General features: G+C 36.5%; 1 protein-coding gene across 5 annotated transcripts in view; it reads left to right on the forward strand.

Moving 5' to 3' along the window:
- Rbbp8 (RB binding protein 8, endonuclease) overlaps positions 1-18,455 on the forward strand; it is a 110,410-nt gene that overhangs the window by 28,041 nt on the left and 63,914 nt on the right. For all 5 annotated transcript variants that reach the window (XM_029472024.1, XM_021150757.1, XM_029472027.1 and 2 more), the window contains exons 3-4: positions 7,568-7,610; positions 15,344-15,439. In XM_029472024.1, the coding sequence (XP_029327884.1) occupies positions 7,568-7,610; positions 15,344-15,439 (139 nt within the window). The remainder of the gene's footprint in view (positions 1-7,567; positions 7,611-15,343; positions 15,440-18,455) is intronic.

Below are 18,455 nucleotides of genomic sequence, written 5' to 3' on the forward strand. Positions count from 1 at the left end.
TCATTTTGTAGACCAGATTAGCCTTGAATTCAGAGAATCTCCTACCTCTGCCTCCTAAGTGCTGAGATTAAAGGCATGGGGCCAACATCCCTATAGCTAGGATTAGTTCCTGATTGCCAGTCCTGTTGATTGTGGGTGGATTCATATAGAGCCATACTGGAAAAGAGGCATGAGATAGAACGGTCAAGTCTATAAATTATAGCACTACAAGTGCTAAAAAGCTATCCTCTTTATCTGATTTGAATAAAGATGGTAACTGTACAAGTTGTTTAGCTTTGTACTGTTTCAGATGCCTCATGATATGAAGATATCTACCTCTGATTGCGTTATGTAAATGAGTGGAGTGTTTGGAAAAGTGTCTGCACACAGTAGGCAATATATGTTAGTTAGTACCATCTTTCTGAAGCAGCGACTATATTTTATAAATGTCTACTGTAGACACTTGACAGTGGGATACTGAAAAAGCTTTTAACCTTAAGTTTCATATATTGATTAATTTTGTTTATAAAACATTATTTATTTATTGGGACTGTCTGTGCCATGTTGCTTGTGTGGAGGTAGAAGACAACTTTCATGAGTGAGTTCTCTTTCTTCACTCTGTGGGTCCAGGGGATCAAACTTAAGTTGTCAGACTGCAAGCCTGAGCTAGATAGGTGGCTCCTATTCTTGTCTGTCTGTCTGTCTGTCTTTCTCTCTCTCTCTCTCTCACTCGCTCGCTCTTTCTTTCTCTCTTCTTTTCTTTCTTTTAAATTGGTTTTTTTGAGACAGGGTTTCTCTGTATAGCCTTGGCTGTCCTGGAAATAGCTCTGTAGATCAGGCTGACCTTAAACTCAAAAATCCACCTGCCTCTGTCTCCCAAGTGTGAGGATTAAAGGTGTGGGCCACCACCATCAAACTCCTATTCTCAAAGACAGGATCTAGGCCTGTTCTGAATTTCCTATGTAACCCAGGCTGATCATGAACATAAAATATTTTGGCTTTCTGTAATTTTTTTCAGAAAGATTTTTTTATAATTTTCAGTGTATGAATCCTTTATCTTCTAAGCATCTTATTTCCATGTTGTATCAGAACTATATTACATAGTTCAAGTTGATTTTGACCTTGCAGTGTAGTCCTGCCTCTATCTCCCTGAGTGCTGGTATTACAGGTATACATAGCCATGCCCTGCTGGTGTCAGCTTTTTTCCTATCCCTATGTAGGAGTTCTTACATATAAGGCAGATAGACTAGGTGCAGTCAGAGGGTGGCTTTGGGAAATGGCTCTCTCCTTCCCTTATGTGAATTTGAGGGATTGGACTCTAGTCATCAGACTGGCAGCACCTGTACCTGCTGAGCCATCTGGGCTAGTCTAATTCTTGCTCTAATTTAAGTGTTTTTATTATAGCGATATAAAAGTTGACTAACTTACCCATTTAAGTGTGTTATATATTTAAAGGGAAATATATTTTGCAGGTTTCTTCTTTATGTTCTTCTGTAAACAGGGTTTTCAGGAGACCTCTGTTTTATGATAAAGTAACATTAAAAAATGTATATTTCGAGCCAGGCGGTGGTGGTGTACGCCTTTAATCTCAGCACTTGGGAAGCAGAGGCAGACGGATTTCTGAGTTTGAGGCCAGCCTGGTCTACAGAGTGAGTTACAGGACAGCCAGGACTATACAGAGAGACCCTGTCTCAAAAAAACCAAATCAAATATATATATTTCTTGAGAGTAAAAGAATATGTTTGTTATAAAATCTGACAAATACTACATAGTAAATAGCTCACCCTTATTTTATAGTTTTATAGTTGGTAATTCCTTTATAATATGCAATCCTTGTTGCTGCTTTTTTAATAGGCTTCATGGTCTCAGGAATGTTGGTGTGCTATAAAAAGCATTAAGAGGGTAAGGTATAAGAAGCAGACTTATTTCCTACTTATAGATTTTTTGAAAGTCTTAAATAATAGTGTTTTTTGTTTATTTGTTTAAGACAGAGTATCACTATATAGCTCAGCTGGTCTAGAAATTGCTGTGTAACCCAAGCAGGCCTCAGACTCAAGATCTTCCTGCCTCAGCCTCAAAGCCTTGGGATTATAGGCATGTGCCACCATATTTAGCATAGTCAGCACTATTTGTAGAAAATTGACATTATTTAAAAATTTAGTTTGGCTTACTGACTATTTCCCAAACAAAAGAGGGCTTTTGTAATATTAGTCCTTTGTTGATGAGTTTTACATAGTTCCCTATAAAACTGGATCCTCTGACTATATAATAACATCAAAGACCTGCCTGGAGGGTACTTACTTTTTAAAAAGATGATGGGGGATCTACTTAGAAAACTAATACAAGAGGCTGTTTGCAAGACATCAAACATAGACTTGTCTGGACAGTGCAGGTTTTGAAGTCTATATAGGAATCAAATTTGACTCATTACTTTTTAAAGCTTTGTGTGAGTAAAGGACAAAGGAGAATGTTAGGACGAGTAAGTAGTACTTGGGGTGCATGGTTTTATATAGACAGCCAAGGACGTTTTCACATAAGAAATTACACACATCTATATACCCTGCTGTTTCTTGTTGGCTCCATTTAACCAAAACATAATAAAACAACAGCAGTGATCTATAGAACAGTGTGTACACCAATCATGATATAATAAGCTTCATGCATTTCTTTAAAAACTAAGAGTAAATGGTCTCCCATCTTATGTTGAAAATCAGCAGTTTGCAAATTGCATTGTTTGCAGAGGGATAATCGTGGAGATACTAGTCACTAAGTTTTTAATCTTTTTAGTGTAGTCGACTCCTTTCATCATTGTTCATCCTGGTGTCTAAGATGTCATTGAGAATAGACAGCTTTCATGCTTTGATTTCAGAATATCAGGTTTTAATAGAAGATTCAGAATTCTTTAACATTCAAGTTCCAAGAATATATTTGGGTAGGATTTTTATTTTTAAAAATCTCAGTATTTATTATTAAAAGCACAAGTAACAAAGTAAAATTTAGAATATTTGGTTTTTATACTATTTTATAGTGTTTACTGTCCGCACTAGGTTCTGCTACCACATCTCAGCCAATATAAATTTCTATGTTTCATAAACCTAGACCATTTTCATAGGAAACTAGGCCTTTTAGGGTAGGGCATAATTGCAACTGCTTTAGAAATGGAACAGTGTGGAGGCTCTAACATGACAGGATATCTGTACCTTAAGTCTGGGTTTTGTTACAGTTGTTTATTGTTCTACTTATTTTCACATGTTTCATCAACATTACAAAAAGGTATTTACATAAGCATTATATACATACGTACATATGACTTAAGTACTACAAAATCAACAGTTTTGGCTCATAGTACTAGTGCCTAATAAGAACTCTCTAAGTAGTTATTATAGTATTTTATTATTTGTATTTATAACTACTGTAAATTCAGTGAAATTCACAAGGGTTAGTTTATCTATTTTGAAATAAATATTAGGCAAGTTACATATATATTAAGTATAGCTGATTTTATAAATTAGTTTGTAGTTTAGAATAGAAGTAATTTATTGTATCGTTAGGGAGGATTTTCTTGGTAAAATCAAATTACTTGATCTTTAGATGAAGCTCTGCTTATATGGTTTTTATCTGGTTAAAGAACTAAAACAAGGATTAATAGCATTAGGTATTGTTTATATATCATAAATTGAACTAACTCTTGCCTCATTTATGAACTTTTAAACTTGTTTAGTGTAATATAACAGCATATACTTGCCCTTGATTTCCTCCAAAATTCATAGAATGAATAGATGTATGATTAATTGATGTCCTATAATGCTTAGTCTTTTGAGCACTGTTTCCTCAATACATTCTCGGGTTGCCAGTGTTATGATCGCAAATACTTTGTTGAACAGACTACCTGTTCATACAGGAGCTACATTGTTGTATAGCCTCATTCCTCCTGATGGGTGTGGAGCAGGATTAAAGCACACTTTATAGGGGTTCTAATTGTAGATTCCTAATTGACTTGATGAATAGCAAATGCTAAAATTTAAACACACACATATGCACATTGAAACCTGTTTCAGGGCTGATGTACGTGACAGAACAGATGCCTCACAGGTGTTGACTGCTTGTAAGATAAAAGAATAGTCTTTCCATATTTCCCAAGAAGTTTCTTTTGAACTTACATGGATTTTCCACTTCGTTGTGTCTTTTCTAAAAAATAAAGAATCTTTATTTCATGGCTAGAATCCATTTCATCTTTGGCTACTTTTCACTTGGAGAAGCAGACCTTAGTTTTAGAAGTCAGCCAAAATTAAAAACAAGAAAATCTGTCAGCAGGTAAAATTCCCCACATTGGGAAAAAGAGACCAAAATTGCTGACTGTAGTCTTCATTCTAATGGGGTCATAATCCTTAGTTTTGCAGGAGTACTGTTTTGCTGAGGACTTCCAAGGTCCCTTGAGTTTGTCACCATTACCCAACAAAAAGAAAGCACTTTGGTGTAGGAATTTGGCAGCTGTGAAGGAATTTTTTTTTTTTGACCAAAAGCATAACAGTTTCCTTTTACCAGTTATAACACAAGCTTTCCTTTTTTACTACCTTGTAAATATTTTAAATCACTTTTTCTTATTATTGCTTTTTTTTATTTCAAGCTAATTGTAGACTCACGTGTAATTGTAAGAAAGAATGCAAAGACATCTCATATACTCTTTCCACAGGTTTCCTCCTGGCAGTGTATTGTCTTATTTTATTTTAAAGATTTATTTATTTATTTTATGTATGTGGGCACACTGTAGCTGTACAGATGGTTGTGAGCCTTCATGTGGTTGTTGGGAATTGAGTTTTTTAAGGACCTCTGCTCACTCTGGTCAACCCTGCTTGCTCAGTCCCTGCTCACTCTGGCCTAAAGATATATTTATTATTATAAATAAGTACACTGTAGCTGACTTCAGATGCACCAGAAGAGGGCATCAGATCTCATTACAGATTGTTGTGAGCCACCATGTGGTTGCTGGGATTTGAACTCAGGACCTTTGGAAGAGCAGTCAGTGCTCTTACTCCCTGTGCCATCTCGCCAGCCTATATTGTCTATTTTTTGTTTGCTTGTTTTTGAGCTAGGAACTCACTCTGTACCCAAGTTGGCCTTAAACTCATGGCAAGCCTCTAGCCTAACCTCCTAAGGATGAGATTATGAGTGTGAACCACCATACCTGGTTATACTTTATCTTATACATATATGTTATTACAACCAAGAAATTGTTGTTATAACTTACTAGCTTTATCAGATCACGTCAGTTCTGTATGCATACTTGTGTATGTGTGAAACCTACACTTGTGCTTTGGTTCTCTACAATTTAGTAATTATACTAAGTAAGTCTACCACTAAAGATTCCATGCCACTTATCTAAATCCTTAGCCTCCTTCCTCCCATCCTTCCTCTCCAATCTCTTACCATTAATAATCTGTTCTTTATCTCTACTTTTTTTATTTCAAAAAATAGAGTCATACAAAAAAGTAATAACCCTTTGAAATCGGCAAATTTTACTCAACACAGTCCCCTTTGAGATCTATCCACATTGTTCATGTTAATAGTTAATTGCTTAAAATTTTTCTTGTTTGAGACCAACCTGAGCTACATAGTTGAGTTTGAGGTCAGCCTCAGCAACATAAGGAAATCCTGCTTCGTTTTAAAATTTTTTAAGTATATTTTATTTTATGTATATGATTGTTTCTGCAGTAATGTATTTGTGCCTGTTCCCCATAGAAGCCAGAAGAGCATATCAAATCCATTAAGACTGGAGATACAAGCAGTTAATAAGCAGCCATGTGGGTGCTAGGAATTGAACCTGGGTTCTCTGGAAGAGCAGTCTGTGCTCTTAAACACTGAGCCATCGCTCCAGCTCCATTTTTTTTTAATATTTATTTTATGTGTATGAGTGTTTTGCCTGTATGTATGCATATGTGTCCTGTGCCTGCCTGATACCCATGAAGATCAAAAGAGGATATTCTTGGAACTGAGGTTATAGTGGTTGTGAGCCACTATATGGGGACTGGGGCTCAAACCCTGTTCCTCTGAAGAGCAACCAGTATTCTTAACTGCCTGAACCATTTCTCCAGCCTGAGAGATCCAACTTTAAAAAAAGAAAGGAAGTGAAACTCTTAGAGAACTAGGCAATTTATTTTTAAAGTAATCATAATAGTTGTAGTTGAAGAAATTACAAATGTTATAATATGAACTTAATTAGGAATCAAAGTCCTTTTACTCTCTTATTAATCAGATTTGCAGAGGATGAAGAGAAAAACTATATTCAACTAGAAAATTTCAACTAATTTGACTTTTTTTTTTTGAGATAGACTCAGCTATGTAGCCCAGGTCTCAAACGTGTGAGCATCCTGCTTTAGCCATCTAAGTGCTGATATTATAGGCATGCAGCACAGGTCTACTTCAGTGTATGTTTTAGGAGAGTTTTGAAGATTATAAAGATTGTTTGATATGCTTCAGATTGTTTGGTTTGCTAAACTTACTTTTATTCCATCAAATGATACTTTATATATATTTTATATGGACATCTCTACTTTAAATATTTTTATATTGCTTAACATTGAATATTTTTGTTATTATGTGTTTCTACATAGATTAAAACCCAGGAAATCAGATACTAATGAGAACAACTTTTGATATATTGCTAAGTTGCTTCCCAAAGACTATACTAGTTTCTTGTATCTTCAGAAAAGTATGGTTTTATAGTTTTACAACCCCTTCATTTTTATAATTAGTAATTGACTATTTGGTTTGCATTTATATTTAGTTGCTATTGTAGTCTGTGTTTCATGCTTGGTTAGTGGTTATTTTTCTGTTAGTTACTACCATGAAGATTACAAATGCCCTATTACTTTTTAATCCTTATTTCCCTTACCATTTTGTTTTGTATCAGACGTAATTAAAACTGAAAAGTACATGTGTCTAGAGTTAAAAAATCCTAGTGTCCTTTTTTAAGTACTTTTTAAAAAAAGATTTTATTTATTTTTATGTATATGAGCACACTGTAGCTGTCTTCAAACACACCAGAAGAGGGCATTGAATCCCATTACAGATGGTTGTGAGCCACCATGTGGTTGCTGGGAATTGAAGTTAGGATCTCAGGAAGAAGAGTCAGTGCTCTTAACCGCTGAGCCTTTTCTCCAGCCCCAAGTACTTTTCTATAAGCAACTTTGTTTCTTAACTTTGTTCCTGCCACAATCTAGTTTAATCCCCAGAGATTTGAGCCTACATAGGTGCTATTACTGTTAGCAAATATATTGGCTGAGTCAGAACACAGAGTTTATAGTGAACTGATAATTATATGTTTGCTCTCTATTAGAAAGGAAATAACTCACTTTTAATCTACTTGGCTGTCATATAATAGACTAAAAGCAATAATGTTGCAGATTTATTTTCATAGCCTGAGGGTACAAGTAAGGGGAATACATTGTACATCAAATGCAACTTGGTTCATTATTCAGAAGCTAGTCTACATTGGCTTAATAGAGTAGCATTCACCTCATACAGGGACGTGGTTAACTGCTTTAGAATTGGCACAATGTGTAACAAAACACTGTGCTTTACTTTGCAGGTTTACAAGTCAAAGTAACCAAACTGAAAAAGGAACGAATTTTGTAAGTATCAGTATGTAATACATATGTCTTATTTATTAATTAATTGATAGTGATAGCCAGTTTCATTTTTTAAAAAGCCTTATGTCTTAGTTAAAAGTAAATTAGCTTTGAGCTAATTAATTGTGGTTTTTTTTAATGTTTTAAAATAAAAAAGAATGCCTGATTTCTAAGTACAGACTTAGTTAACATGCACATGTATATTTTACTATATATTATAATATAAAATCATCTTTTTATAGAATATTTAGTGAAATGAGAACTGTTTGTGTTTATCATTCTTTTCTCTGGGATATGAATTCTTGATACTGAAAGTATTACAAAGGGGGGAGAAGAATAATTGTGAGATTTCTAAACTTGTAAGAAATGGAAGCCAAACATGGTGGCAGACACCCTTAATCTCAGCACTTGAGAGTAGGGGCAGGAGGATTATGAGTTTAAGACTAGTTTCTGCTACATAATAAGTTTAAGTCCAGCCTAAGCTACATAAAAACCCTGTCTTAACCAGAGAGGTGTGAGGGGCATGGTGGCATTCCTGTACTCTCTCAGGAGTTCTGAGCCAATCTCATTTATATAGCTTCAGCTACATGAAAGCGTGTCTTAAACAACAAAGCTGAGCCTTGCATTGCACCCACAGTCCCAGTACGTGGGAGGTAGAAACCAAGAAAAGAAGGATTTACAGTCCAGGCAGGTGCATGCTACATAAGACCTTATCTCAAAAGATCACACGCAACCACACAACATGTATGTATGCATGCTAATGTATACATATACAAAAAAATGAATGCCAAATAGATATTCTGATGCTACTTTTAAAAAGTTAAGAGTAACTAGAAGGCCCCTTGAATTGCTTTGAATATTAAACTATGAATCATGTGGTTTTCAAGTTTTAAGTAGGTTTTACTCATGGTGATTTACTTTGCAGGTTTGAGAATGTGAAATAGATGTCATAATAGAACATCAGTACATATGACAAAACAGTGTCGTTATGATAAGTGAGTTTATACCCATATACCTAGAGGCCTGCCTTGTCTCATGCTTCTAATATCTCTAGACTATAGCTGAAATCTAGGATTACTTACCATTTATAGTTATCTAAAAAAAAAGGGGGGGTGGAGCGGGAAACTTTTCCTTCACACCTGGAAAGCTTTATTTGATAGCTGCAATAGATTCAGATATGGGAGGAATATACAAACTTTAAACATGCATCTGGATGGCTTAGCACTAAACCTTAGTGGTTAAGAATACTCGTTGCTCTTGTTGAGGACCCATGATTCAATTCCCAACACCCATGTCATCGTATACAATCTAACTCCAGTTGCAGATCTGAGGTCCTCTTCTGACCTCCACAGGCACCAGGTACTTGCACTGGTGCACATACAAACATTAAAGGCTAATCACTTATACATACATAGAAGTCTAAAATAATATTTTTTAAAACATTTAATTGTTTTCTATAAAATTGTTTGCTGGTAATTCTTATAAGAAGTTTGCTCCGGGCAGTGGTGGCACACACCTTTAATCCCAGCACTTGGGAGGCAGAGACAGGTGGATTTCTGAGTTCGAGGCTAGCCTGATCTACAGAGTGAGTTCCAGGACAAGACAGCCAAGGCTATACAGAGAAACCCTGTCTTACCTCCTCCTCCCCCCCCCCCACCGCCCTCAAAAAAAAAGAAGTTTGCAATGTTAAAAGTGAGTGTGTTACTCTTTTCTTTTCTTTTTTTTTTTTTTTAAACTATGTCTCTTTAACTGGCTTTGAAATCTATGTAGACTCTGCTGGACTTGAACTCAGAGGTCCACCTGCTTCTGCATCTGCATTGTGAGTGCTAGGATTAAATGATGGCTCATAACTGTCAACTCCAGTCTCAGGGGATCTGATGCTTTCTTTGGCCTCAGAACACTAGGCACACAGGTGCTGAACAGACATATATGTAGGTAAAATCCTCACACACATGAAATAAATAAATAAATAAATAAATAAATAAAAACAAATAAATATAGTTTTAAGGAACCTGTGTTCTTTAGAGAAATGGTAATAGCCATGTGAGGTTTATAGCATGTAAGATGAGCTGTAATGGTTTATGGTGCCAGAAAATAAGGACATAGTGAAAAGGACGGTTTGCTAAACATTATCAAAGGCTGGTCCTGAAGCTCAGTGGTAGACTGCTTGCTTAGCATGTGCAAAGCCCTGAGGTTAATTCTTAGTACCAAATAAAAACCAAGCATGGAGAGACATGTCTGTAATATCAGCACTTGGGAGGTTGAGAAGAAAGTTGGTAATCCTTGACTCCATAGTAGGAGTCATACATGAGACATTGTCACAAAAAATAAAAACAAAGAAGTAGATAAGTCTAAGACAACTGGAAATAGGGATCAGTTATAGATCCTCTAAAGCAATGTGATGCTCTTGATTAGTGGAATTTCAGTTAGTAAGTATAGAAAGAATTATACACACAGAAAAAAATCATTGTGTGGGAAGCTTTACAGCATAAAGTATGATAAGTAGGATAAGAAACAGTGTTTGTGGGTAGAGAGATGTCTCAATGGTTAAGAGCACTGACTGCTCTCCCATAGGACCCAGGGTCAGTTCCCAGCACCTACGTGGCTGCTCACAATAGCCTGTAACTCTAGTTCTAAGATCTGATGCTCTCTTCTGACCTCCTCCGGGACCAAGCATACACATGGTGCCCAGAACAAGCTTGCACATAAAACAACATTCTTTATAAGATATATGAAATTTGAAAAGAAACCATATTCATAAACTTTAAAAATTATTCAAAGTGTCTCCTTACATAATACTAAATTCAAAGGCAGAGGTATCATTACCACTGAAAAACCCAGCAGACTTCACAAATCAAGATCGAAGTTAACATCACTAATAAGGAGATGTATTTGCCAAACATATCTCTTGATGTGGCCTATTAAGAATGGCACAATGTTGTTGTACTGGCTAGTTTTGTGTCAACTTGACACAGCTGGAGTTATCACAGAGAAAGGAGCTTCAGTTGAGGAAATGTCTCCATTAGATACAACTCTAAGGCATTTTCTCAATTAGTGATCAAGGGGGAAAGGCCCCTTGTGGGTGGTGCCATCTCTGCGTTGGTAGTCTTGGGTTCTATAAGAGAGCAGGCTGAGCAAGCCAGAGGAGGCAAGCCAATAAAGAACATCCCTCCATGGCCTCTGCATCAGCTCCTGCTTCCTGACCTGCTTGAGTTCCAGCCCTGACTTCTTTGGTGATGAACAGCAGCATGGAAGTGTAAGCCAAATAAACCCTTTCCTCCTCAACTTGCTTCTTGGTCATGATGTTTGTGCAGGAATAGAAACCCTGACTAAGACAGTTGTTTTTCTCATATTCTTAGCAAAAGTTTTACAATAGGGAAACATAGGCCCATATTTGTCACCTTGTACAAAGCTCAAGTCTAAGTGGATCAAGAACCTCAATATAAAACCAGGTACACTGAATCTAATAGAAGAGAAAATGGGAAAGAGCCTTGAGGTCATTGGCACAGGGGGAAATTTCCTAAACAGAACTCCAATGGCTCAAGCTCTAAGATCAAGAATTGATAAATGGGACCTCATGAAACTGGAAAGCTTCTGTAAGGCAAAGGACATAGTTGGTAACAGATTGGGAAAAAATATAGAGGGCTAACATCCAAAAATATATAAAGAACTCAAGTTAATCACCAAAAATACCAAACAACCCAATCAAAAAATGGGGTATAGAACTAAACCAAGAATTCACAACTGAAGAATCTCAAATGACTGAAAAGCACCTAAAGAAATGTTCACTAAATTTTTCTGTTCACTAAATGTCCTTAGTGATCAGAGAAATACAACCCTAAGATTCCACCTTACACCAATCAGAATGGCTAAGATCAAAACTTCAGGTGATAACACATGTTGGAGAGGATGTAGATAAGATCCCTTCATTGCTGATGGGATCGCAAACTGGTACAAAGCCGGGAGTGGTGGCACACGCCTTTAATCCCAGCACTCGGGAGGCAGAGGCAGGCGGATTTCTGAGTTCGAGGCCAGCCTGGTCTACAAAGTGAGTTCCAGGACAGCCAGGGCTATACAGAGAAACCCTGTCTCGAAAAACAAAAACAAAACAAAACAAAGTAAACTGGTACAACCACTCTGGAAGTCAATCTGGAGGATCCTCAGAAAATTGGAAATAGATTTATCTAAAGACCCAGCTATACCACTCTTGGGAATATAACCAAAAGATGCCCCACCATGCCACAGGGACACGTGTTTCATTATGTTCATAGTGGCCTTATTTGTGATAGCCATAAGCTGGAAACAACCTATATGTCCCATGACAGAAGAATGGATACAGAAAATGTGGTTCATTTACACAATGGAATACTACTCAGCTATTAAGAACGAGGACATCCTGTGTTTTGCAGGCAAATGGACGGAACTAGAAAATATCATCCTGAGTGAGGTAACTCAGACCAAAACAGCATGCGTGGTATGTACTCACTAATAGTGGACATTAGCCAAAACAAAAAAACAACAAAATAAGACCATACAGAATACCCAAGATACAGTCCACAGAACTCAAAAAGCTCAACAAGCTGAAGTGCCCAAGTGAGGACACCTCAGTCCCATTTGGGAGAGAGAAGAAAGCAATCACAAGTGGGGAGGGAAAGTGAACTGGGTTGGGGAGGAGGGGGGTACGACGACCTGATCGGGTATTGGGTGAGGGAAAAGAACTGAAGGCCAGCAGAGGCAACCTCAGGAAATAGGTTGGGGGGACCCTCCAGAATGCACCAGAGACCAGGGAGGTCAGAGACTCCCAGGACTCCAAGGGAAGGACCTTTGATGAAATGCCTGACAGTAGGGAGAGGGAACTTACAGAGGCCACCTCCAGCAGGAAGACAGGACATCAAGTGAGGGATGGGGTTCCCATCCCACAGTCACAACTCTGACCCATAATTGATTCTGTCTGAAAGAATTACAAGGATGGAAATGGAGAGGAGCCCGAGGAAAAGAAGGTCCAGCGACAGGCCCAAAGTGGGATCCAGCTCAAGGGGAGGTCCCAAGGCCTGACACTATTACTGAGGCTATGGAGCGATCACAAAAAAGAATCTATCATGACTACCCTCAGAAAGACCCAACAAGCCGCTGAGTCAGATGCAGATATTTGCACCCAACAAATGGACAGAAGTTGCTAACCCCTGTGGTTGAATTAGGGAAAATCTAGAAACTGAAGAGGAGGGTGACCCTGTAGTAGGACCAGCAGTCTCAATTAAACTGGACCCCCGAGATTTCTCAAACACTAGACCACCAACTGAGCTGCATACACCAGCTGATATGAGGCCCCCAACACACATACAGTAGAGGACTTCCAGGTCTGTGCTCATTCAGAGATGATGCACCTAACCCTCAAGAGACTGGAGGCGCCAGGGAGTTTAGAGGTCAAGTGGGGAAGCACCCACATGGAGTCGGGGTTGGGATGTGTGGGATGTGGAGCAGTTGGAGGGTAGATTGGGGAGCGGGGAATGGAATATGGAGTGTAAAAAATAAAAATAAAGTTTAAAAAAAAGAATGGCACAATATTGCTCTTCTCATATTCTTAGCAAAACAGTGTTATAATGGGGAAACATAGTCAACAAAATAACTGTGACATGACAGAGAGACTTTCCCACATTGGAGGAAACATAAAAAATACAAAGTTGGATCCTGGACCAGAGAAATCATATTAAAGGAACAGCTGGCAAAATTTAGTCAGGCTTTCTTAATTAGTTACTACTTAATATTGTTATTAGTGTTAATTTTTTATGATGATGCTTTACAACGTATTTATAAGTCTGAAATTGTTTCCAGAATGAATCGTTAGAAAAGATCAACTTCTTTCCTCAAAACTACTAAATATTGACGAAATGAAGATTAATCTTAGCAAGAAGTAAGTTGGCAAAGTGACTGCTGAATGGGAACTAAAGATGTTGCTGCAGTCTGACTGTCACCACCTCGCAAAGTAGCCAGGAAAAAGTCATTCCTAGTGCAGCTCCTGGAGCATAATGTTCCTTATATGACATACATTTTATTTTTTATGGGTAATAACACTTCATAAACTGACCCCCTGCTCTCCAAAAGAGGCCTGGTGGTGGTGGCTCCCACCTCTAATCCCAGCTCTTGGGAAGCAGAGGCAGGAGGATCTCTGAGTTGTAAGCCAGCCTAGATTACAGAGTAAGTTCTAGTACAGCCAGGGCTCCACAGAGAAACCCTGTCTTTGTCTTGAACCTTCCTCTTCCACTTCAAAAAAGAATTTCATAAACTGTCTAGCCTTTTAATGGACTTTAATACTAATGGTATTGCCTTATGTTTATGAATCATGTATATACTATGTATGTATAATGAATTATATTTGTGACCTCAGAAAAATTTTATGTGTAAGCTCTCCCTATGATATACATTACTCCAAAGCTAATGCATTTTATTGGATGAGACAAAAACTAGATTTTCTTAATATGTAAAATTCACTTTTCTTTGTTTGTTTTTTGTTATGTTTTTGTTTTTTTTCGAGACAGGGTTTCTCTGTGTAGCCCTGGCTGTCCTGGAACTCACTCTGTAGACCAGGCTGGCCTCGAACTCAGAAATCCACCTGCCTCTGCCTCCCAAGTGCTGGGATTAAAGGTGTGCGCCACCATCGCCCGGCAAAATTCGCTTTTCCATCCACTTGAAATACAATGGAAATATTTATTTAAGAATAAATAGACTTTGCTGCTAATTTTTTTTTTTGAGCTACTTGCGTTTTAAAATTCTGAACTACACTTAAATGCTGTGATTTTCAGTTTCAATTTTGTCTGTATTAATGTCCTTTATAAATGTTGTCACTGTTACTTTCTCTTCTTTTTTTCTTTTTCTTTTTTGAAACAGAGTTTTTCTGTGGAGCCCTAGCTGTCCTAGAACTCACAGAAATTCTTCTTTCTCTGCCTTCCAAGTACTGGGATTAAAGGAATGCACCACCACATCCCTGCTTACTTTTACTTTCTCAAAAGAAATCTTAATATTATCATTATTTGTATGTTTATGGATGTTTTGCCTGCATATATCCCTGTGCACCATGTGTGTGCCTGGTGCACATGGAGGCCAGAAGAAGGTATTGGATCTTGGAACTGAAGTTCCAGATGGTTGCGAGTAGTCATTGGGTGCTAGGGCTCAAACCTAAGTCCTCTAGGAGAGCAGCCAGTGCTCTCCAGCTTCAGTGATTGGCTTTTTTCTAATTGCTTCAATGTTTCAGAATTGATAACTAGAAACAGGATGAAATCTTTTTTATATTGCTCATTGAGTCAGTGTTACAGTTACTAATGTTGTAAATCCTGAAATAACAACCACTAATTCAGATGCCATTCTTAAAAATGAAAATGGAGAACATTTTTAAGAAGTACTAAAACTCAGAAATCATTGTGATTAACTATTTGATTATACATTTTAAATTACTTCCACTAGTTGTTTTTGAAAGAAATTAGTTTTATTAAAAATGGATCTTCCCTGTAAACCTATTAGTTTTGTTTTCTCAAATATTACTATTTATTAAAACATTCATTTATTTATTATGTACACACTATTCTGCCTGCATGCAAGAAGAGGATAACGAGGATCCCATTATACATGGTTATGAGCCACCATGTGGTTGCTGGGTCTTTTTGTTTTGTAGACCAAATTGGGAGTTATAATATTAGAACTGTCTTTATAATTTTCTATAAATTTTTATTTTCTAACTTTAGAGATGCACAGAGACTAGAAGAATTCTTCACCAAAAATCAACAGCTGAGAGACCAGCAGAAAGTCCTTCAGGAAACCATTAAGATTTTAGAAGATAGGTACGTTTGGTACTTGAATGAGAAAGTATTTCCTCCTCAAGGGGAGTCCATTGGGTTTGCTTTGAATCATTTCTGGGATTGGTAGTGATTTTTGTCCCCTAGCCTTAGGTTATTGTTGTATAAGTTCTTTATAAGGCTGACAATATACTGCTAGGTTTTATATATGGTTTGCCACTATTTTTAGCAATCATAGCTTGACCTATAAATGGTGTCTTTAATGTTAGATATAAGGGGAACTTAAAGGTGAATATCCTGATCCAATGCTTACATTTCCTCTAATTTCCAAGTATATGGAAACTAATAAATTATATTTCTGCTATCTTTTCTTACTCTGATTTTTTTTCTTTTGTAGGTTTCCACTTCTCATCAGTATAGAAATTTTTCTATCTATATATTCCCGAGATAGCATAGTAGCCTTCATTCATAGACCCTTTTTCCCCAACTCAGATGAGATCAATACCCAAGAATAAAAAATACTTCCAGAATTAGGTACTTTCCACTTTCATATATGCTACCAAAAGGCTAACTTACTTGAACTAGAATTATTTTTTCTTTAGTGGTGAGATAATTTCTTTCTTTTCCTTTTCTTAAATTTTTTTATTATTTAAATTCATTTTATACATCAAACATATTAATAGTATTGAGTATTTTGAGAATCAAATAATATAAAAAATTTGTTCAGCTTGAATATTTGTATCCTTTCATACCCTAAAAATATCATTAATAAACATTTAATACAGCCTCGGCACTGGGGAAGCAGAGGCAGGCAGATTTCAGAGTTCGAGGCCAGCCTAGTCTACAAAGTAAGTTCCAGGACAGCCAGGGCTATACAGAGAAACCCTGTCTCGAAAAAACAAAAAAACAAAACAAAACAAAACAAAACCAAAAAAAAACATTTACTACGATCCATAACTGATGGTCATATATCTAATGTTGAATACTAAATTGTTTTAGAACATACAAAATATTCTTTGGGAATTAAGCATAGTGTAAGAGTATAGAATATTAAAAATGAATCATTAAGAAATATAATGAAAAGCCCTTATATGATACCATAACCTGACATAGTGAGAGAGTATTTAAAATGCATTATATATGTGTGTATATTGTCTTAATATACATCTACTTAAAAAGAATTATCAGTGTTTCTAGGAGAGAAATTATTTTATCAGTAAGTATATTTTAAAAATTTCGAAATAGCAAAAACTCTTTGAAGTTTAACATTAAGAAAATGCTAATTTCAAACACAATGAGAAAAATTAATAATATTTCCATTATGTTTGTAGAACATGATTTTAATATTTTCAACTGTTAGTATTCAACAAACAGAACAATTATTTTAAGATGTATTTCGTTGTTGTTTCCCTAATCATTTCTTATTTTGTTATTGGATACTGTCTCTGTGCCTTCTGGTTAGTCTGGCTAAGGGTTTATCTATCTTGTTGATTTTCTCAAAGAACCAACTCCTGGTTTTGTTGATTCTTTGTATAGTTCTTTTTGTTTCTATTTGGTTGACTTCAGCCCTGAGTGTGATTATTTCCTGCCTTCAACTCCACTTGGGTGTATTACCTTCTTTTTGTCTAGGAGCTTTCAGGTGTGCTGTCAAGCTGCTAGTGTAAGGTCTCTCCAGTGTCTTTTTGGGGGCACTTAGAGCTATGAGTTTTCCTCTTAGGACTGCTTTCATTGTGTCCCATAACTTTTGGTATGATGGGTCTTCATTTTCAGTAAATTCTAAAAAAGGTTTTAATTTTTTTTTCTTTATTTCTTCTTTGACCAAGTTATCATTGAGTAGAGTGTTGTTCAGCTTCCAAGTGTATATGTGCTTTCCATTGTTTTGTTGGTATTTAAGACCAGTCTGTGGTGATCTGATAGGGTGCATGTGATTGTTTCAATCTTCTTGTGTCTATTGAGGCCTGTTTTATGACCGATTATATGTATGGTCAATTTTGAAGAAGGTACCATGATATGCTGAGAAGAAGGTATATTCTTTTGCTTTAGGATGAAATGTTCTATAAATATCTGTTAAATAAATGCATTTGATTCGTTAATTTCTGTTAGTTTCACTGTATCTCTGTTTAGTTTCTGTTTCCATGATCTGTCCATTGGTGAGAATGGGGTGTTGAAGTCTCCCACTATTATTGAATGGGGTGCAATGTGTGCTTTGAACTTTAGTAAACTTTCTTTTATGAATGTAGGTGCCCTTGCATTTGGAACATAGATGTTCAGAATGGAGAGTTCATCTTGGTAGATTTTTCCTTTGATGAGTATGAAGTGTCTGTCGTACCTTTTTTTTGATGACTTTTGGTTGAAAGTTGATTTTTATTCCATATTAGAATGGCTACTCCAGCTTGTTTCTTGGGACCGTTTGCTTGGAAAATTGTTTTCCAGCCCTACTCAGACCTTATTCTGAGGTACTGTCTGTCTTTGTCACTGAGGTGTGTTTCCTGTATGCAGCAAAATGCTGGGTCCTGTTTACATATCCAGTTTGTCAGTCTATGTCTCTTTATTGGGGAATTGAGTCCTTTGATGTTAAGAGATATTAAGGAAAATTGATTGTTAGTTCCTGCTTTTTTTTATTAGAGGTGGAATTATGTTTGTGTGGCTATCTTATTTTGGTTTTGTTGAAAGATTACTTTCTTGTTTTTTTTTTTCTCCTTGTGTTGGTGTTTTTCATCTATTATCCTTTGTAGGGCTGGATTTGTGGAAATATATTTGGTTTTGTCATAGACAATTAGTTTCTCCATCTATGGTAATTTGAAGTTTTGTTGGGTATAGTAGCTTGGACTGGCATTTGCATTTTCTTAGGGTCTGTATGACATCTGCCCAGGATCTTCTAGTTTTCATAGTCTCTGGTGAAAAGTCTAGTGAAATTCTGATAGGTCTGCCTTTATATGTTACTTAACCTTTTTCTCTTACTGATTTTAATATTCTTTCCTTATGTAGTGCATTTAGTATTTTGATTATTATGTGACAGAAGGAATTTTCTTTTCTGGTCCAGTCTATTTGGAGTTCTGTA

The sequence above is a fragment of the Mus caroli genome, chromosome 18 (genome assembly GCF_900094665.2).
Source record: "Mus caroli chromosome 18, CAROLI_EIJ_v1.1, whole genome shotgun sequence".
In the NCBI taxonomy this organism is placed as follows: Eukaryota; Metazoa; Chordata; class Mammalia; order Rodentia; family Muridae; genus Mus; species Mus caroli.